Consider the following 21,953-nt stretch of genomic DNA (forward strand, 5'->3'; position numbering starts at 1 on the left):
ATTTCTGTAAACATTCATGGATGCCCAGGGGGTCCTTCGTGACCCCCTGACTCGTCTGTTCACAGTGAGCAGATAGTTTTACTTCCACACTATCTACCCAGCAGATTGAGGTGAAATCCATCCTTTTAGCGAATTAACCGCACCATGAGCTTTCCTGTACTGCCGCCCTCAGGATGAATCAGTATGTTGTGTCTCCATGGTGACATGTCTCCTTGCTTTAATGTTAAAAAAGCTCTTTATTTCTCTCATACATCGTGCTGCAGCACCTCTTTTCACCCTCTGTCTGAAACCAGAGCCCAGTCTGCTCTGATTGGTTAGCTGGCCAGCTCTGTTGTGATTGGTCAACCGCTTAGAGATGTCCTAACGTTAGCCTATTACAAACAATGCATTGGAGAGCTAGTCTATAGGAGCGCGAGTGTTACACAGTGATATTACTTTGTTCAGGAAGTAAACAAAGGAGTCGAATGGAGGCGTTTCATATGGGGGGGGGGGGGGGGTGAGGGAACACAGGGATTTTAGCCTTTGCAGACCATTAACATGCACTAAAACCTATATACCACACTACAGGAAAGGGAAACCCCCCAAAAAGCAGAGTAGCGACACTTTCAATAGTAAGATTGAAAAAATAAAAAAATGGAAACCTGCCAACAATCATTATTCCTTTAATCGTTCAGACACACTTTGAATAATTTCCAAACTTAAACTGATGATGTTCCCAGTGACTTAGCGCTTTTACAGACACTCAATCCTGTCTTTCAGTAAACGGCTTGTTAACAAAGGAAAGCAGCAGAACTGACCTTTCAGACAGTCGCCCTCGCTCCCTGTTGCATCATGGGGGATTACAATGTGTATTCTAGTGATGAATCAACGTTTTTTCCCCTGTGCTTGCAGACCTTGAATCTGGCGTACAGCAGCATCTTTAGCACCTACAGGAACTTCGTGGGCCCCCCCCACATTAAGGTGATGTGCAGACTGCTGGGCTACCAGGGCATCGCCGTGGTGATGGAGGAGCTGCTGAAGGTGGTGAAGAGCCTGGTGAGTGAAACAGGAAGTGAGGGAGGAAAGGGTTTCAATCTCAGAGATGCACCGGTTTTTATTTTGGAGTTATTTTCACACACATTTGGTATGTTGTAAATGTATTATCTTTTTAATGTACACACAACGTCTATTGCACGTCTGTCCGTCCTGAGAGAGGGATCCTCCTCTGTCGCTCTCCCCGAGGTTTCTTACATTTCCCCCCCGTTAACTGTGGGGTGTTTCTTTGTCCGATGTGAGGCAGAGTGGGTCGTATTTATATTCTGTACAAACTGTAAAGTCCCCTGAGACAAATGTACAATGTGTGATTATATAAATGCACTTTAATGTATTGATTATTTAGAGTCTCCCTAACCTCCTGATCTAAAGGTTTCCTCAGATAAAAAGATTTGCATAAAAAAAAAGGATTTGCCAGAGAAGAAAAAAAAGTGATTTGTTAATATTAAGTCCACATTCTTTTGTGTAAATAAAGCTTTAAAAAAAAAGAAGAATAACACAGTTTATTCAAGGGCTCTCTGATCTCCATCGAGGCCAAAGCCTTTTATTTTTATTATGTTTTCCCCTAACTGAGTGTTTAAACCTCCTGATAGGGTGTGTGCGCTGAACCTCGAATCAGATGATAGCAGGTTCAAACCCCACTGCAGTCAGCATGTCGTTGTGTCCCTGAGACCCTTCACCCCAAATTGCTCCTGTGGGGATTGCCCACAGTATTGAGTGTGTAAGTCGCTTTGGATGAAAGCGTCTAACAAGTGACATGTCATGTAATGTAAAGATCCTCAGGTCAAAGAAACATGCTTTATCTGTTAATATCAAGTCTCTGATATATATATATTTTTTTTTACAAGATCTTTTTTCTGAGTTCCTTAAATAAAAAAAATATTCGGGAGAAACACGGGAAACGGTTCTTCAAGAAATACAAAATTGTCATCTTTAAATTATGCAACAAAAAAAAAGGATATCTTATATTAGGTCCAACTTATTTTGTGTTAAATAACCAATAATAATAATAATAATAATAGCCACACGTCAAAATAAAGAAAATAATCAAATGAAATAAGAGCCTCTATTTTCTTGTCCGAGTCAGATGTATTCAAAGTCTCTGAGAGTGCAGACCTAGCCCAGAAGTATGCTGCTGAACCCTGTCTTTCTCCACCACAGCTGCAGGGCACCATCATGCAGTATGTGAAGACTCTGATGGAGGTGATGCCCAAGATCTGCAGACTCCCCCGCCACGAGTACGGATCCCCAGGTAGGCGGTCTTACTTTTTACCTCGAGCCAAGTCAAATATGGTTTCATAGTTCTTCTGTCTGCAGGACGCCGGAACAACGACCAGCCTGATTTTCATTGAACTTGATGAAAGGGTGCAGAGAAACCCTGTAATCCCTACACATCCTCCCTTACTGATAATGTCTCCTCTCCTTCCTCTCAGGGATCCTGGAGTTCTTCCACCACCAGCTGAAGGACATCGTGGAGTACGCCGAGCTGAAGACGGTGTGTTTCCAGAACCTGAGGGAGGTGGGAAACGCCATGCTGTTCTGCCTGCTCAGCGAACAGAGCCTGGTACGCTCAGGATCTCTCAGCACATACACATGATCACGTGGGAGGGTCGTTGTTGGTAACGCATGTAATCGTGGAGCCAGAGGAAGGGGCTAATATTCCCACATTTCGAGTATTCTCTGAGATTATAAAGTTGAACATTTTGCAAGAAAAAGTTTTAACTTAAGATGAGACTTTTTGTGCTTTAAAATGACACACCAAATATGTATGTTTATAATACAACAATCTCCTGAAAAATACAATTACAATGGGTCGAAATGATAAACCCTTTGCCTGAATGTAGTCAAAGATGTCCTTAACTTAAAGGTATCAATCATTGTAAGGATTTCTTTTTCAAGCAACGAAAAATCAAAGCATAAAGACTTAATTATTAAGTATTTCCTTCACATTAAGTGAATGAATAAGTGACACAGGTTACATTTCAATTTTATATATTATTATTGATTATATTAATAATTAAATCTCAGTGTTTTGACTTCCTGTCTCCCAGTCTCAGGAGGAGGTTTGTGATCTGCTGCACGCGGCACCTTTCCAGAACATTCTGCCACGAGTCCATGTCAAAGGTAAATATCCCTTTTTGAGGGAATTGAAAAAAGAAAAACGTCTATTCAGCCATTTTCCTTCGTAGTTTAATCTCTTAAAATCGTGTCCTCTCCTTGCTGTGCAGAAGGGGAACGTCTGGACGCCAAGATGAAGCGTCTGGAGCAGAAATACACCGCACTGCACCTCGTCCCTCTGATCGAACGCCTCGGGACCCCCCAGGTACAACCAGGCTGAACACCCATCACAGAGCGGCGCAGGGACGACGTTTTTCTGTTGTGGACCCTGAAGGCAGCATCTCCCTGGATCAATGTTATTTTGGATTATTGCAGAAAATAATCTCTCTGTCAAACAAACATTTATGATACTTACACGTTTAGTTCAGCAGAATAATCTCCACATTTTAACACCACTTTATGATTTCTGAATTAAAAAGCTAATGTTGGGCTATAAAGGAACTACAGCACGGTCACTTGCCTTCACGACACCAGCGCTAAGCTAAAGGCGGCTAATGTTGGACGTGATGACGTTTAGTCGTCTCATTTAGACACTTGTTAGCAACCGCCGTTTTAAAATTCACCAGAGGGATATTAACTGACGTATTTTATGTCGTAGGACAAAAAGATAACTTCTCTTCAGCTTGTGTTAACCACAGAGCGTGTTTCAGGATAACAACCAAAAACACATTCAGGAAACCATTGACTTCCAGACAGAGAACAGGAAGTGCTAAAATGCTGAGTCATTCCAGGGTTTTAGGACTAATTCCCGCAGCTCTCTATTGAAGATTCAAGATTGTTTTCTGGCTCGTCAAGTGACAGATGATGTTGAAAATCTTTCCCTCGTCTCGCTTCTCTTTCAGCAAATCGCCATCGCTCGTGAGGGCGACCTGCTGACCAAAGAGCGTCTGTGCTGCGGTCTCTCCATGTTCGAGGTCATCCTCACTCGGGTGCGCGGCTTCCTGGACGACCCCATCTGGCGCGGCCCGCTGCCTAGCAACGGCGTGATGCACGTGGACGAGTGTGTGGAGTTCCACCGCCTCTGGAGCGCCATGCAGTTCGTCTACTGCATCCCTGTGGGGGCCCACGAGTTCACCGTGGAGTGAGTGCAGCACACTCACTCACACACTCACTCACTCACTCACTCACTCACTCACTCACTCACTCACTCACTCACTCACTCACTCACACACACTCACTCACTCACTCACTCACACACACACACACTCACACACCTGCAGCACACACCTGCAGCACCTGGAGTACACATACACACACACACACACACACACACACACACACACACACACACACACACACACACACACGCGCACACACACTCACCTGCAGCACACACTCACCTGCAGCACACATACATCTGTAGTACACACACACACCTGCAGCGCACACACACCTGCAGCAAACACATGCACACCTATAGCAAACACATACACACCTGCAGCAAACACATACACATGCAGCACTAACACACACATCTGGAGTACACACACACACACACCTGCAGCAAACACACACACACATATGCAGCACAAACACCTACACTACACAATACATTATGTAGCCCTATTGAAGACATTTAATAACAATTATTTTGGAAGCCAAGGCAAGTTTATTTATATAGCACTTTTCAACACAAGGCAATTCAAAGTGCTTTACAAAAAATGAAAGACATTAAGAAAATGGCATTTAAAATCAGTCATTAAAAAGAAAAGCTAATAAAATAAACATTAAAAGAAAAAATACATGGATAAAAGTTACAGTGCAGTTTAAGATGTGAATAGTTCAATTAAAAGCAGCGACAAAAAGAAAAGTCTTCAGCCTGGATTTAAAAGTAGTCAGAGTTGCAGCGGACCTGCAGGTTTCTGGGAGTTTGTTCCAGATATTTGGAGCATAATAACTAAACGCTGCTTCTCCATGTTCAGTTCTGACTCTGGGGACAGAAAGCTGACCAGTCCCTGAAGACCTGAGAGATCTGGATGGTTCATAATTTAGCAGGAGGTCAGAAATGTATTTTGGGCCTAAACCATTCAGTGCTTTATAAACCAGCAGCAGTATTTAGAAATCTATTCTTTGACACACAGGAAGCCAGTTTAAAGACTTCAGAGCAGGAGTGATGTGATCCACTTTCTTAGTGTTAGTGAGGACTCGAGCAGCGGCGTTCTGAATCAGCTGCAGCTTCCTAATAGATCTTTTAGTGAGACCTGTGAAGACACCATTGCAGTAGTCCAGTCTACTGAAGATGAAAGCATGGACAAGTTTTTCCAAATCCTGCTGTGACATTAGTATTTTAATCCTAGATATATTCTTTAGGTGATAGTAGCCTGATTTAGTAACTGTTTTAATGTGACTGTTGAAACTCAGGTCAGAGTCCATGACTACACCTAGATTTCTGGCTTTATCTGTTGTTTTGAACATTACAGACTGAAGCTCAGCGCTAACTTTTATACGTTCTGCCTTGGATCCAAAAACCATTACCTCAGTTTTATCTTTGTTTAATTGGAGAAATTTCTGACACATCCAGTCATTGATGTGTTCAATGCACTTACTCAGTGTTTGAATTGGAGCATAGTCTCCTGGTGAAATTGTTACATAAATGTGTGTGTCATCTGCATAGCTATGGTAACTTATTTTGTTTTTCATTATCTGAGCCAGTGGTAGCATGTAGATGTTAAAGAGAAGAGGCCCCAAGATGGAGCCTTGAGGAACCCCACATGTCATATTTGTCAACTCAGATGTGTATTTACCTATAGAAACAAAGTTGTTTCTGTCCTTTAAGTAGGATTCAAACCAATCTCGAACTGTTTCCGAAAGTCTCACCCAGTTTTCCAGTCGGTCGAGTAATATGTTGTGGTCAACAGTGTCCAACGCAGCACTGAGATCTAATAATACTAACACTGAAGTTCTGCCACTGTCTGTGTTTAAGTGGATGTCATTGAAGACCTTTGCAAGAGCAGTCTCAGTGTTGTGGATTTTGGAACATCTATTTCAAGACTCTTTATGAACCCTGTGTCCCCCCCCGTGCTCCCTGCAGGCAGTGCTTCGGGGACGGGCTGCACTGGGCCGGCTGTATGATCATCTCTCTGCTCGGTCAGCACCGACGCTTCGACATCCTGGACTTCAGCTACCACCTGCTCAAAGTGCAGAAACACGACGGCAAGGACGAGGTCATCAAGAGCGTGGTGAGTGAAGGGGGGGGCAGAGATATGGAGTAACATGGTGGTAATTCGGATGCCCTGTGAGGGACAGTTTCAGTAAGAACAAAATTATTAGGAAGCCGGTCGAGGGAGGGTATATTCAAAGAACATGTTGAGAATAGAGTTGTATATTTACAAGGAGAAAATATGGATTTTAAATGGTTTTGAATTTGAAAAGATATTCATAAAATCCCAAACTTCCCAATATTCTTTCTAGTAGTCAGTTATAGAAAGACAAAACACTACTTTTATCTGAAAGAAATTTGAATCTTGAATATGAACAATGAGGACGCCCTTTTACGGCAACAAAATATTAGCCATCTCAACCAATTCTCATTACCATTGAAAAATATAATATAATAGGAACTGTTACAAAGAAATACTTTTTATTAAGTCTGTAGAACACCGTTAGCAGGCCAGTTCCGCAATACTTCATTCAGATACTTTTGCAGAATATTGTGCTAACTTCCAGGGACTGCAGATGGAAATTATATTTTATTATCTACTTGTACTTGTTCAATGAGGTTATACTTATCACTGCATTCTGGATGTTGCACGAGTCAATATTGCAATTAGGATAAATTGTGGAACCCTTATTCAGGGTATTATTACAAATTGATAAATCAATTTAGCCAAAAAAGTATTAAACTGCATTTTCGAAGGTATTACATGTTGTAACTTGTTTTCAATAAGTATATAAATTGTCCAAAGAGGTTGTATTCTACAGTCTGCCTGAATGTAATCATTGCGTAGGTGTGTAGTGTGAAGTTTATTTATGGCATCCCGTTGGATTTGACGTCATCTGAACAGGACATCATACTACTTGATAGCGTGTGAAGGTCCGTTTACGCCGGTTGTTAAACAACATCGTTATGGGGAAATGCAAGTTCATCCAAATGGTTGGAAGGACAATCAATACTGTATATAGTCGATGTGAGGTGAAGTGTGTCGCCAAGGTAACCGGTTAAAACTCCAAGTGGAGATGAGGTCTTAAAGTGTATTACATTTGACTTCAGGTTTCCTGCATATACCGTTATTGAATCCCCCCCTTTGTATATCTGCCTTCCTTCAGCCGCTGAAGAAGATGGTGGACAGGATCCGCAGATTCCAGGTCATCAACAACGAGGTGTTTTCGATCCTGAACAAGTACCTGAAGGCCGGAGACGGAGAGAACATGCCGGTGGAGCACGTGCGCTGCTTCCAGCCGCCCATTCACCAGTCTCTGGCCAGCAGCTGAAACTCACACTCAGTCACTTCGTAGAGAGGAAGACGTCGGGAAGAGGGGCCACTTTTTTTTTTCTGTCAGATTTATTATTTTTTGTATTCACTTGTGCCTTATCGTAAACGAATAGATATTCCCCTTTTGGATGACTATTCTTTGTTTTATACTTGCAGAAAGCTTTAGATCAGGGAGGTGAAATGAGTTTTATCAGATAATATTTAAGGGGTTTGCAGTGGTGGAGAGTAACGTATTTTAAGGGTGGAGGTGTTATATTCTATATTGTTGTTGAACGTGCATGCACAATATTTTAAGGAAATTGAAAAGTAACAACGCCCATACTCATGTTAAGCATTTATTCACTGTGCCTTCAAATGTTTTAATCGTTTTAATTCAATAAATATGTAACAAATCTGTTTGTTCACCTCGAGAGCTTTATGTAAAAAAGAAAACTTCCAACGAAATCTGTCGTTACCTTCAAGTATCACGAAAAAAAAAAAAAATTATAGTGAGCGTCTTTTTTTAAATTGTCAGCAGGACTTCATATAGAATATATATTAAAACATTGTATCCCCTTTGATTTATAGAAAGTAAGTCAGTGCATGAGTATGCATGTACATATAACAAAACTTCTCTTAAAAAAAACTCATATTTACAGCGCTACAGAGGAATGAAATTAAGTTCTAGGGTTCAGAGAAAAGTAAGGCAAATGAAAACGTTAAATACAATCCGCTGGTCCGTCCGAACGCTTCCATCACAGTCGATTGTCTCATTGGTGTCGAGTCAGTATGAAGAGTTCCTCAGTGATCTAAAGAGGAAGTCATCGCCCCGTTCCTCCTGGACACGCTGTCGAACGGCAGCCCCATCTCCCGGTCCTCCATGTCCCCCGTGGACTCGTGCAGCAGCTCGTAGTGCGACGCTACGCCGTTAGCCGCCGGGCGCTCGTCCTTCCTCATGGACACGGCGAGCGACGACAGGCTGACGCTGACGTCTTTGAAGGCGTGCAGCAGGAAGATGCCCACGATGATGGTGAGGAAGCCGCTCAGGGTCCCGATGACGTCCCCGGCCCCCATGTGACCCCACTCCTTGAAGAGGATGGCGGAGCAGGAGAGCACGGAGGTGGTGAAGAACACGTAGTAGATGGGCGTCACCAGCGAGGTGTTGAAGATGTCCAGCGCCTTGTTCAGGTAGTTGATCTGCGTGCTCACGCAGGCCAGCAGCCCCAGCAGCAGGATCCAGGCCAGAGGGTTCCCCACCACGTCCTTCCCCGCGATCGCCTCCTTGATGGCGATGCCCAGGCCTTTGACGCAGGACACCGACAGCGAGCCGATCACCGAGCAGATGGTGATGTAAACCAGGATGTTGCTCTGACCGTGACGGGGACCCACCACGAAGATGAAGATGAGCGCCACGATGATGACCACAATGGCAAAGGATAAAAAGGCTGGGGGGAAACGGGTGGCAAGGTGAGTAAGAACACAAACACATTGGTAGTGTTTGGTACAACAGCATGTCGATATTTATTTGTTGAATTTTTACATTTGAGGAAAAAACCTGATATCTACGACATAAATAAGCAGCAGAAAACTGAAATTCTTTATTTAATTTGGGGGGAAATCTGAACTCCTCCATCCCCCCGGGGTCTGGTAATGTATTTATTTTTTGCAAAAGAAGAAGAGATGTTGTATTGTAGGCATGGGGCATACAATACAACATCTCAATATATTAGCTTATTAGCCTGGTTTCTGATATGGGGCCCACTTGTCTTAATTAAGGAAAAATAAAATGCCATAATAAGCAATTCTAGTTTGTTCTTAAATCAAGCAAAAATAGGCACTATTCTGATATGAAATGGCAATTCAACATGTAGCCTTTTAAAGAGGACACATGTGACCTGCTCCATCGAAGTCACATTGACCCGAGGACACATGTGCCCTGCTCCATCGAAGTCACATTGACCCGAGGACACATGTGCCCTGCTCCATCGAAGTCACATTGACCCGAGGACACATGTGCCCTGCTCCATCGAAGTCACATTGACCCGAGGACACATTTTGAGTTGTATACACTGTTGGAAAGAGGAGATTCCTAGCTTTCTAATGATATCAGGGTTGTTGTTGTTGTTCTCTAAATATCAAGCAAAATATGTCACATTCTATAATGACTGTCACCGAGTCGTCACTTCTCTGGAATCCATCGATCTGATTGGTTGTTAGCGGCTAGCAAATGATCAAAGGACTACGGAGGGAAAATATTTTAGTTTGGATTACTGGTCTGGGGGAAGTGTGTGTGTGTGTGTGTGTGTGTTTCCCGGGGAAAACCCTCTCGAGATACACCGGCTGTTGTTATGCCTGCTGTGACGTCAAGTTACTCCGTTCTCCGCTTGTAATTATGCCGTTAAAAGCTTCAAAGTTGTATTTATCATCTGAATTTGCCGAAACAAGTTTAATATTCTGAAAGCCAAGACTTTGTTTATTTCAAATCAGATGAAAACAAACTGTAACGGACCCTGCCGTGTTATCTGTGATCACTATACGCCTTACATTCATAATGTCAGCGAGAGGGAGGGGGGCGGCTACGGAACAGTGGCGAGTGAGAGCTGTCCTCTTCCCTTCACAAGCTTCAAACATGTATTTATCGTGTGATTTTGGAAATAAAAGTTTCATATTCTGAAAGCAAAGACTTTGTTTAGTTAAAATCAAACAAAACACCTGAACACCTATTTTTTTTTTTTTTTACGCAAATCCACGTTTATTTGAAATGAGCCGTTCCGACTGATTTCGATAGAGCGGGTCACACATGTACTCGTCTTTAGGTTCACATTACAGTGTTTCCCACAGAATTTGATTCTATTTGTGGGGGCACCGCACCGCACCCCACAAATAAATCAATTTGAGAAACACTGCATTATGAATTTGTGCCTCTACTGTCTGGGAGAGGAACTCCGAACGAAGGGACCATTCACATGCACTAAAACCTATAGAACACTACAGGAAAGGGAAAACCCCAACATGTCCTCCCTTATTCTGATGTTAAGTGTTACAAGGAAGTCAGCCATGATGACAGAAATATTTCCGGCCCGTTCTGTCTGTACCTGGGTCGACGAGCTTCTCGGACATGTGGTCCAGGCTGCTGATCTCCTCCTCCTGCGGGGCGTGGATCACCATGGTGGTGGAGCCCAGGATGCTGAGGAGGCAGCCCAGCTTCCCATGGAGGTTCAACCGCTCCGTCAGGAAGTAGGAGGACAGCACCGCACTGCAAACACAGTACAGGACACAGTCGGTACAGGACACTCGGTACAGGACACTCGGTACAGGACACACATCCATTTACTAATATGTAAAAAAGTAACTTTACACATGGTTTTAGGTTGCGGTCGCATAGTCTTTTTTCTATCAGGAAGGTTCCTAAAGGTGTGAAATGTCTTGATAAGAGCGGTTTGGATTCCCTAGATCAGGGCTATTCAATTGGCGGCCCGCGGGCCAAATCCGGCCCCGGGGTGATATTTACTGGCCCTTTAAGTATAATGTTAAAAAGTAATCTATTTTTTTTAAAGATTTTTATCTGGGCCAGGGTGCCTTTATTCCAGAGAGGGTGTTACATTGAGAGAGAGAGGGGAAGACATTGCCTGAAAACTTCAGCGGGCTCGGGTTTGGAACCCACCTACTAGCTACTGTAGAGACGACTCCTGTCATTGATTGCATCTCTGCGTGAATGATTAGATTATTTCACCTAAATATGTAACATAACATATAATAACATCATTGATGTTGATGGTTAAATCAGCTTCACATGTCGGCCTACTGAGTTCTGAACGTGTAGATCTATGAAGGCCTTGGGGCGATGTTGTTTGATTGAATTAAACACAATATATGCACTATGCTGTTGGAGTATTTACTGGATCTGAAGCCATCTTTTTCCCTCAAGCTTCAATGCTTCCTTTATCATCTCCTTTAGGAAACACTTGACCTTCCTTTACGAAAGGAAAGGAGAAAACGGGGTCCTACAATTCCTTGCCTCACAGGTTTGAATGGTGGCCTCACAGGCTTGTAGTTGCATTTATTTAAATAGTTTCATACTTTCATAATAATTGGGATTCATGTGGATTAATCCAACCGGACACGAGTGTGATCAACCAATTCCAAGAATATATTTGTTACCGATGTCCATGTTTATAAAGCTTGCACGAAACAACAGGATAAAAATCTAGATGTTTTTAGTCCATCTGTGGGACATCGTAGTTTCCCTACGCTGGACTCGTAACATCCTCTCATCGTGATGACGTCACAGTGTCAGTGCATCTCTTTCCTCTGATCATCTTTCCTGAACCCCGAGACATTTCTCCCTGAAGCAGAAGAGGTCAGGAAAACACACAGAACCTGATTTCTTTCCTGCAGAGGTATCTTTACCTGACGAGCACGCTGAGCGCTCCCAGCGGCGTCACCAGGGTCGCCGGAGCGAAGGCGTACGCTGCAAAGTTCGCTGCTTCACCGGCTCCCACTGAGAGATATGACAAACACTCAGTAAGACACACGATGTGAGGAAAGGCCGGCTGAGGGAAACATGAGTCCGTCTGAGGTTAAGGTGTTCAAACGGTAATAAGTATGAAGGACGTGATAGTTTGCAGCTAAACTACACAACAACACAAACCAGAAGTGTGAGGTAAACTGGGTGAAAGTTACATATAATGGTTTAACAACAATTGATTGAAAGTAAGGTCCTCAGTCCCACTAGCGCTGGAACCAAGATACTTTTTAATACGGTCTAATTTGGTGAAAGATATCACTCATGATTTAAAATAAAGAAAAACAGCAAATCTTCAAACTTGAGGGGCTGAAATATGCTGTTGATTCAATTAAGTCCTTTTTAAAAAAGGGCTTGAATTCACAAAACTACCCTTTCAACCAGTTTGAATCTCATTGCCTAAACATCCTTTAACTGACCGGCTCCTATCTGACCACAGTGTTGACCTCCTGCGTGTTTTCACTTACTTGATAATAAACCGGCCCACCACAGCCACTCCTTCAGATACGCATGACCCCCCTGGCCTGAAGAACAAAAGCATTAAGAACATTTGAATCTATTCATTTGAATAACATTTGCATGTTAACAAAACATGCAGTCAATAAATACACAACATGCAGCAGCTGCAGAGGGTCAGGTGACCAACCATCAGCTGACATTCATATAAACCATTTAAAAAAGCCAATTTAGTTGAGCTCAAATTAAAGTGAATACGTTTGAGTTATTGAACTTTCATTGAATCCCCAAAAACAAATTCCCTTTAAAATAAAAGACTTCTATCGGCCTGTATATCATGTGAATCTATTGACCCCTCCCTAAATAAGACAACTTTAAAAAGGTATTAATATTACAACTAATACAAATGTCAGGGGCTCATTTTATTATTGAAGCTTAAAAACATACGTTACAAATATTTGCATGATGTATTATATGTTTGGTTATTTTATTTTAATATTGCTGTGTTTCATTTATTCTTTTTTTGACTTTGTAAAATGACTTTCTAACATTGCATTAAAAAGTGCTATATACATACATATATATTCTTATTATAACTGTTTTTAAATCCTCCCAGACTTTTCTTGGAAAGTTTCTGAAAAGGGTAATGTACTTTGAACCAGAACCTTCTATAAGTATCTTTTATGGACTTACTTATACCCCAAAACAAAGTTTTTATATGAAGTTGTTAATTATCTCCTCCAGCTTACTGGCGCACAAAAACACACCTTTCAGAGTAAAACTAAGAAAACCTGAAATGTAGGTGAAGTGTTTTCTCCAGGTGTGCCTCCACCTGTTCAGCTAGTGATCAGTTGCTTAACTGCAGCAGGGAGTGCCCTCGATGCTCTGACAGGTGGAAGGTTTGTTCCTTGTTTTTAGGTTATTTTTGAGGTGCATCAGTTCCTCAGTACCTGCTCGCATGGATCCTTTCCTGGCCAGCCGCAGAAGTCCTTTCTTCTTCAAGATGAAACTTCCTCCGATAAAGATGCTGGAGCTGACGGCCAACCCCAGGCCGATGTAGAAATCATACTTCCCCCGGTCCTCACCCATAGTGAGGCTGGTTGTGTTGTTGTGGTCTGTCACATCTACGAGCAAACAGTGCAGGTGCTTGCCTAAATGACAGTCCCGTCCAGCCCACACACCTGAGAGCAGACACACAGTTAGACATGATGTTTATAAACAGCTGTTGTTGTATAAAAGACCAAAAGAGACATTTTGACAGCCAAGACCTACCGTCTCCACAGGTGATATCACAAAAGTCATCCACCATGATTTGATGTTTGGTATTAATCCATCAGAGTAACTTTTACAACTAACTAGTTTCAATGTCAGCTTATCCCATACTAGAATCAATGATTGAATGCCAGCAGGTTGAGAGGGTGTTGTGCAAAAAAAGCCTCGTGCAACTTAGTCAGCTGCTATGTCAATAACATCTTTCCAACAGAGGCATTCAGGGAGGGACACCGTTGAGGTTAACCTGGGCACGCTCTGTGCTAAGCTAAGATACAACGAGGAACTATATTTGGAAATGCAGCTTGACAGTGCTTTGCAACACTGATCTTAAAAGTGGGGTTTCATATCATAAGATACAAAAGGCTAGATAAATAGATACAAGGCTATGAATAATGAAGGATACAAATGATAATCCTTAAAAAAGGTATGAATAGATAAAATAAAATACATTTAAAAATAAAATAATGTGTAACATTAAAAGGGAAAATATAACCCTGATTGATAATGATACAAATAATACATAAAGTACAAATAGAATATAAATAAAATGTTAAATATAATGGGAAGTATACTGCATTGATTATTTATAGTGAAAAAAATATACAATATAAAAATACAAATAATAAAAACAATTAAGTAAAAAAACAACAATTAAAATACATACATTTCAAAAGAAGTGCACTGCAGTTCGTAAGTGCGAAGCAAAGTGCCAAAATACAGTTATAAGGCCTCTATTAAAAATAGTCATAGGTAACGAACGGAACATTTTATTAAATACTATTAGCTTAGCTTAGTAGCCTGGTATCTGATAGTACCTGATCTGGTTAGTTCCGTAGCATATGGGCGTAATTAACAAAGGCAACATCCGCGATCTTATTTCGGCTGTTAATTAGATACACCGGCAGTAAACAGCCTATTTCCTTAAAAACACTGTCATCAAATGTCAGAACACCATTCACATTGAAAGGGCCATTATTGTGGGGCCAAAGCATTACATTTGCATCCAAATATAAGCATTGCATTACGAGTATTTCCCTCGATAGCCACAGTAGCTTATATTAGCTCGACGGCAAACTAATTGGCTGGCTAGCGAAGTCAGTTGGCGTCAAGTTAAATACAAATAACCCAGCTATTGGTTATTTGTTTGGTTAAATAAGTTAAATAGGAAATAATGGAAGTACATTACCTGTCCAAAAGGTAGCTGCCTGCTGGTTTCCCCACAACAAGAGCAAAGTGGAATAGCTAGCAGATTAGCTGACAGCTAGCCTACTTCCGGCTTCTGATGCTCCACATCTCAAGGTTCATCAGCAGGAGATCCGCTGAACGACTGGCGCACTGAGAGCTTCTTCTTCTGCTTATCAGAGTAGCAGAGCCCGCTGAACCGACGAGCCCTCCGGAGGTTGAAGTCCAGAAGCACACTGATAATACATGGGTCATTCCAGAATTGGATGACATTTCATGTCCCCCATATAAAAATCTAATAATCCATGCCCAAAAAGCTAAAACATGCACTTGTTGTGTTAAACATACTTGTCTTGAGACAAAATGTATATGAAGTTGTAGAAAAAGTTGTTTCAAAATATTATTTAAATTATCAAATAGCTCTCGAACATCCCCTAAAATGGCATTTTTCTCTTGTCCCCGCTTCTTGGTGACCAACTTGCAAGTCAAATATAACATTTAAAATAGGGATTTTATTTACTTTTGTTGGTATTATTCTCTTGTAATGGTAAAATCTATTTGTTAAATCATAAACATATTTTAAATAACAGTAATTTTGCACAGAAGGTGTGTCCCTCAACATGCGTTCAACCCTGTTACCCAAACCTTTTTAGATTGGCAGAGGAAATGAAAAAACTATAAGTCAGATGACACAGTGGAAAGGACATCAGCAAGCCATGTGCTAGTGCCATGGGTAGACCAAAACTAAGTCCTCTCTTTTTATTTTTACAATCTTTTTTTGTCTTAAAAGAGTGTGGCACTCTGACCCACTCAACCCTGTTACTCATATTATCAGAATAAAGCATATTAATTTAGTAATTAAGTTATCTTTCTTTCATTAGACATCCAAGTTTGTCCTTGCCTTGAAAGTAGAATTACATGCTACATCTAGCAATAATTCCTGAGGTTAAAACTCAAATTAGCATTGATTTTCAACCCTGTTACTATAATTAGAGTAACAGGGGTAATTCTTCGTTGGAAAATATACATTTGATGCCTAGCTGGGCAAAACACTTTTTGTATGGTTTATTATCTGTTTTTCCTAAATACAGAAAAAAAATAAAAGGTTAATTTTTCAAAAATGTTGGCGTCTAAATTGTCCTCCAATTCTGGAATGACCCACAAACACTCATAGTATTTACCATGAGTCATCTTTATTGCTGGCATTAGGTGATTCATATTATCTATACAAAAATAGACACCTAATGTGCAAAGCAGCTGTTTTAAAGCACAATGCATCTAGATTTTATGATTACTTGTAATTACTAAAGATAAGTAAATAAACAACATTCAATTGTCTCTTTACATCTTATACAACAGTACTTAATGTTTTACACATGTTTAATTCATCTTAATTTAGATTGTATTAAAGTGCAATTCAGAACATCCCTTTAGTTTATTGCTTTATTAATTATAAATATTTTAATGTGCATTTTTGGATAATTGTTAAGGATCAACATAAATCACTACCACTACTTCTATTCTCCACGTTACAATAATACAGCCCCATCTGTAGCAAAATCCTTCTTTATTCAAAATTGTGTACATTATTACAAATAATGGACAACAGCATTTGTGAACAACTGGTGAGGAGTTAAAAGTTAACTAATACTTTAATGAAAGTACGAGTCCCATATATTTTTTTAAACTACACATATACTACTGTATAGTAATACATATAGTATTTCGGTCATCCGGGAGGGACTCGGAGTTGAACCGCTCCTCCTTCGCGTCGAAAGGAGCCATTTGAGGTGGTTCGGGCACCTAGTGAGGATGCCACTTGGGCGCCTCCCTAGGGAGGTGTTCCAGGCACGTCCAGCTGGGAGGAGACCAAGGGGTAGACCTAGGACCAGGTGGAGGGATTATATCTCTTCGCTGGCCTGGGAGCGCCTTGGGATCCCCCAGTCAGAGCTGGTTGATGTGGCCAGGGAAAAGGAAGTTTGGGGCTCTCTGCTGGAACTGCTACCCCCGCGACCCGGCCACGGATAAGCGGGAGAAGATGGATGGATGGACATGTATAGTAATCTGTATTAGTAAAATTGAAGTACAACTACATTTAAACGCATGTTTTTTAAACTTTTATGACAAATAGTAGAAATGAATGCAAACATATTTTTTAAATACATTGTCCATAATCAAATTAGACAACAATTAATTGACATCACATCACAGTTACCACGTTTAAATAAAAAAATATAAAGTTTATATTTGGTCGATCAGACATGCAGATAATTCAGTCATTGTTCAAACTCGTCTTCACAGCTCCTGGACTAAAGAGGCTGCTTCTTAAGTTACACTGAATAATTCACAGGCTCACTGAATAAGTTAAAGTGTCGGTGATATAGTCTTTCATTGGAGGAACTTTCAAAGAGTGTATTAAATTATTTTAAGTTTCTTTAGCAGGTTGCATATGTTCGTTAAGCCTCTTGTACCTATTTGCAAATAGGCAAAATATAACATGGCAAATGAACTGTTACTGTTACTGTTACCCAGGTGTTATTTAAAGAGGACATAGTATGCTCGAGTTCAGGTTGAAATCAGTATTCACACTGCCTGTGCTGCAGCACCTCTTTTCACCCTCTGTCTGAAACCAAAGCCCAGTTTGCTCTGATTGGTTGGAGAGGAAGTTTGGTATGTTAGCCTTTGCAGACCATTTACATGCACACAAACCTATAAAACACACTACAGGAAACGGAAACCCCAAAAGCATAGGGCCTCTTTAATTAATTATAGGTTACACAGTAACTGATAAGAGATTCAAGTTAAATGTTAAGTGAAGGTAGTTATAAATTGTTCATTTAAACGGAGCTTTGACCAATCAAGTATGTTATGAGGAATGCTATGTGCACGGATGGAATACCTAATGTGTCATAACGGCCTGTAAACATAAATCATCTCCATCAGTCCGTCTTCTTCTTCCAGGTGACCTCGGCCTCCTGTGAGATGCGCAGCAGAGCGACTCCGACACACACCGTGGTGAGAGCGCAGAGCAGGGCCAGGCTGTGTGTGGCCGTCAGAGCCGTCCACTCCTTAAACAGAAGGGCGGACGCCACGATCACGGAGCACGTGAACGCCACATAGTACACGGCTTCAAACACGTTGGAGCTGAAGCTCTGCAGGGCCTTGTTGATGTAGAGGAACTGCAGGAGGATGCTGACGGCGAGCGTGCACAGCAGGAAGAGGAAGAGAGGCAGAGCGCGACCCCCATCGGCCCCAAACACCTCCCCCGCCACCAGGCCCAGGCCCTTGCTGCAGGGCACGGTGAAGCTGCCCAGCAGGGAGCATATGGAGACGTACACCATGATGTTCGAGGAGCCGTGGGCCGGAGCGACAAACAGGATGAGGACGAGCAGCAGCAGCACCACCAGCAGGGCGTAGCTCACAAACACTGCAGGAGAGATTACTTAGAGATGCATACAGAGGTAGGGGAAGTACTCAGTCAGCTCTATTTTTATTTCTGCTTTTTTAAACTGTAGTATGTGCTCATGTGTTTCATTGTTTGTGAATACTGTCTGGATATTCTGAATGATGTTTTCCTATAAATAAAACAATTCTGGTATCAGGTCTAAAACCACCGGACAGTTTCATCCCACAGGCCATAAGACTATTAAACACCTGCACTTTAAAGAACATCCATAAACATTATATATATATATATGTTGCACTGTTGGAAGAGCCTGTAACCTACGTGTTTCATCAACACATCTACACTGTAGCTAACGTGAAAATGACAATAAAGCCTTGGATCTTGAATATCTTGGTTTCTTGATTTTTAACTTTACATTGTTCTGTTGTCTTACATAATACACGTTAAGTAAACACATCTTATTGATATTTATTTTCTATTGGATTGATTTGAGTGTCTCACCCGGGTCTGCCAGCCTCTCCTCCAGCTGCTCTCTGGAAGTCACAGTCTCGGCTTTAGGCGCGTGGATGATGAGCACCACGGAGCCACAGCAGCATAAAACACAGCCCAGCTTCCCCAGAATGTTTAGATGCTCCTTCAGGATCCACGAGGCCAGCACAGCCCTGCAGGAGCACACGACATCTTCAATAAGCTTTATTTATCATCAAAAACAGTCAATGTGCCGGCAGAACATAAGAAAGAATCTCTCTCTTACCCAAACAACACCCCCAGGGCGCCCAGAGGTGTGACGATCACAGCAGGGGCCACGTTATACGCCAGGAAATTCCCAATCTGACCAACAATCACTGATGAGACATACAGGTGTGTCAACAGCATGACAAACGTGTTGCCCTATATCCTCTAACAGAGCTACAAAGTAACTAAGTACATTTACTCAAGAAATGTACTTAATTACGCATTTAAGGTACTTGTATTTTACCCAAGTGCTTTCATTTTATACTACTTTATACTTGTCCTTGACTACATTTTGAACTTTTTACTCCACTATATTTGTTTTACAGATATATTTGCTATAATTGCTTTATACATTCTGAATTTGAACCCCAACATTTGTTTAAAATATGATTATTTGGTATAGATTAAACCATCTAAAATGATATTTAATTGACTAAAACCTGGAGTCAATCCACAAGCTACCCTGCGGTATACAAAGTTATTCAAACTAGCTGCACCTTTACCAGCTTTGAGAACACTTTAATCATCAATCATTATAAAACATATCATATATATTATTCTGAAATGGACCAATCTGCACAATGACTACTTTTACTTTTTGTACTTGAAGTATTGATGCTGATACTTTTTCACTTTTACTTGAGTAGCATTTTGAATGCAGGACTTTTACTTGAAACAGAGTATTCCGACACTCTGGTACAAGACCTGAGTACTTCTCCCACCTCTGGTTATGAAGGATACATATCTATATACAGAGTATACTCACTGGCCAGAGTGCCCCCCCACCACACCACATCTGTGAGGTAAGACCCCCCTGAGGAAAACACAGAAACACGTTTTATGAACAGACTTTATGGTGTTATTTTCAGAAATCTAGATATGTATGCATGTTGTCTCCCACACAGAAAGCTAATTATCGGCTTCATTATACCTCTGTCTCTGGAGCGTAATATCCCCTTCTTCTGCAGCACAAAGGTGGAGCCATTGATGAAACTCGACACCACTGCTATCAGTATTCCAGAGACAGGGAGAGAGACACCGCTCTGCTCCGAGTCTGGAGACATAATTCACTTTTATTTACTTTAGTCTAACTGAGGAATGACTGAAGCTCCTCTCCACGGGTTGGGAGTTTGGACCCGGAAGTGACACACTGCGCATGTGCAGTTGCTCAAGCACCCGGCTGCACCATCCATACATCCATGGCACCATGGCACCATCCCATACTGTACTTTAAAATGTAAATAAATAAAAAAAATAGATGAATACAAAGATAGATAAATAAATAAATGCAAATTAATAAAAATTAATGAATAAATAAAATCTACTTTGAAATGTTAACACAAAATTAAAATGGTCTAAAAGCATTTCAATGTTATATAAAAAATAATAAAATATATAAATTATTTATTTATTTACATGCTTTCAAATGTTGTGACCCAGTTGATAGTACAAGTGCTCAAACAATGTAGAAAGCAAAACATGTAACTTACTAACTGTATTTAGGGTTATTTAAAATAAGAGAGGTATACTTGGTATTTATAAAAAGAAGAATGTAGAAAAAATACAATATTGAGTCCTATAAAATAAGTCACTCATCAGCTAAATAAAACAAATGCAAAAATAAATACACTATAATTAAATAAACATCTTAACGTATAGGATAATATATAACTGAAACAAATGGGAAATAAATACTCTATAATTAAGTAAACAAATTTAAATCTATGAAATATGAAACCCTGTAGCTAAGGAAAATATTATTGAAATATAAACACTAAATAAATACACATCTAAAATGATATGTAAAACAATATGCTATATGTTACTCTGTGGCCTGAATACATATCTAAAAATATATTAAACGTGTGACTTTGTGGCTAAATAAGACTGATGTGAAATAAACACAACATTCCTTAAGACACAGCGCCACCTAGCGGACATTTTCCATCACTCTTCAAGCCAACCCCGCCCCTCCTAAGTCCCGCCTCCAATAACAAAATACGCTCGATTTAAAACCAATACCGGTACGAGAGGGCGGAGTACACTCAGTGCCCGACGGATTCAAACCCCGCCTCTCAACGAGCTGTTGCGGTGAGCAAATCCATTGCACTATAGCTCCCCGTTTACCTTCTACGTCATTTGTTTCCATGCCTCGTGCCCAGTCTGCGACCTGTCAATCATGTCCATTATGAACGTCTTGTTAATGCAGCAAAGCAGCTGAAGGGTCGAGAATAGCTTGAGAAGACACCGCAGGTAATCTACAAATGTGTTGTTTATATTGACATGTTGCCCATTGTGTTGCTAGAGTTGATCTCATTTGGTTCAGTGTTATATTAGAAGCGTCATCACTTTAGCCTGGATGATGTTTTAACGGTATTAGCTGCAAGCTAACTGGTTAGCCTTGAGCTATAAGCTAATGTGAACTAGCATTATGTGCTGCGTTATTATGAGTAAATGCTGTGTCAGTGTGTGTTATTACCTGTAGGATTGGCGTCTGTTATCCTATATTAACACCATGTTGCATTCACAGTATCAAGGTTAACAGAGACTGTGCCCTTGCTAGCATTTAAGCTATGATGGTCTCGTTTTTGTATACATTTGGATACATACAACTAGCATTATGTGATATTATGAGCCTGTTCATTCAGAATTCCTTTATTTGGGAAATCTACATTATTACAACAGCAGAAGTATAGTGTGAATAAAGTGAAGAGAAAATACTTGCATATCAAAATGTATTAACGTATGTACAAGCTATTTATTATTAAAAAAAACACAATAAGTATTTATTAGCGGATAAGTACACCATGGTAAA

General features: G+C 40.9%; 4 protein-coding genes across 14 annotated transcripts in view; 2 read left to right on the forward strand and 2 right to left on the reverse strand.

The window, feature by feature from the left end:
* Window positions 1-7,978, forward strand: part of cyfip1 (cytoplasmic FMR1 interacting protein 1) — a 56,955-nt gene extending 48,977 nt beyond the window's left edge. For both annotated transcript variants that reach the window (XM_034081567.2, XM_034081568.2), the window contains exons 24-31: window positions 892-1,035; window positions 2,194-2,284; window positions 2,466-2,596; window positions 3,084-3,156; window positions 3,261-3,355; window positions 3,993-4,231; window positions 6,182-6,329; window positions 7,417-7,978. In XM_034081567.2, coding sequence (XP_033937458.1) covers window positions 892-1,035; window positions 2,194-2,284; window positions 2,466-2,596; window positions 3,084-3,156; window positions 3,261-3,355; window positions 3,993-4,231; window positions 6,182-6,329; window positions 7,417-7,581 — 1,086 coding nt within the window. In that variant the 3' untranslated portion in view covers window positions 7,582-7,978. The remainder of the gene's footprint in view (window positions 1-891; window positions 1,036-2,193; window positions 2,285-2,465; window positions 2,597-3,083; window positions 3,157-3,260; window positions 3,356-3,992; window positions 4,232-6,181; window positions 6,330-7,416) is intronic.
* nipa2 (NIPA magnesium transporter 2) lies at window positions 7,906-15,174 on the reverse strand. Of its 2 annotated transcripts, none has more exons than XM_034081571.2 (6): window positions 15,002-15,174; window positions 13,494-13,724; window positions 12,555-12,611; window positions 11,973-12,063; window positions 10,658-10,818; window positions 7,906-9,007 (listed from the first exon to the last, which is right to left on the reverse strand). In XM_034081571.2, the coding sequence occupies exons 2-6, from the start codon at window positions 13,630-13,632 to the stop codon at window positions 8,364-8,366; spliced, it is 1,092 nt and encodes a 363-aa protein (XP_033937462.1). In that variant the 5' UTR covers window positions 13,633-13,724; window positions 15,002-15,174; the 3' UTR covers window positions 7,906-8,363. The 2 variants fall into 2 exon arrangements, with proteins under 2 accessions (XP_033937462.1, XP_033937461.1); XM_034081570.2 differs by lacking the exon at window positions 15,002-15,174 and adding an exon at window positions 13,816-14,179.
* Window positions 15,175-16,545: 1,371 nt separating this feature from the next.
* On the reverse strand, window positions 16,546-20,265 carry nipa1 (NIPA magnesium transporter 1). 2 transcript variants are annotated; one of them, XM_034081352.2, is made up of 6 exons: window positions 20,070-20,265; window positions 19,905-19,952; window positions 19,158-19,248; window positions 18,905-19,065; window positions 17,897-18,424; window positions 16,546-17,061 (listed from the first exon to the last, which is right to left on the reverse strand). In XM_034081352.2, exons 1-5 carry the CDS (start codon window positions 20,200-20,202, stop codon window positions 17,937-17,939), a joined length of 921 nt encoding a protein of 306 aa, XP_033937243.1. In that variant the 5' UTR covers window positions 20,203-20,265; the 3' UTR covers window positions 16,546-17,061; window positions 17,897-17,936. The 2 variants fall into 2 exon arrangements, with proteins under 2 accessions (XP_033937243.1, XP_033937242.1); XM_034081351.2 differs by having other exon boundaries at window positions 16,546-18,424.
* Window positions 20,266-21,321: 1,056 nt separating this feature from the next.
* herc2 (HECT and RLD domain containing E3 ubiquitin protein ligase 2) overlaps window positions 21,322-21,953 on the forward strand; it is a 102,450-nt gene continuing 101,818 nt past the window's right edge. For all 8 annotated transcript variants that reach the window (XM_034081617.2, XM_034081618.2, XM_034081621.2 and 5 more), the window contains exon 1: window positions 21,322-21,391. The gene's annotated coding sequence lies outside the window, so the exon portion shown is untranslated. The remainder of the gene's footprint in view (window positions 21,392-21,953) is intronic.

Source organism: Pseudochaenichthys georgianus, chromosome 4 (genome assembly GCF_902827115.2).
Source record: "Pseudochaenichthys georgianus chromosome 4, fPseGeo1.2, whole genome shotgun sequence".
NCBI lineage: Eukaryota > Metazoa > Chordata > Actinopteri > Perciformes > Channichthyidae > Pseudochaenichthys > Pseudochaenichthys georgianus.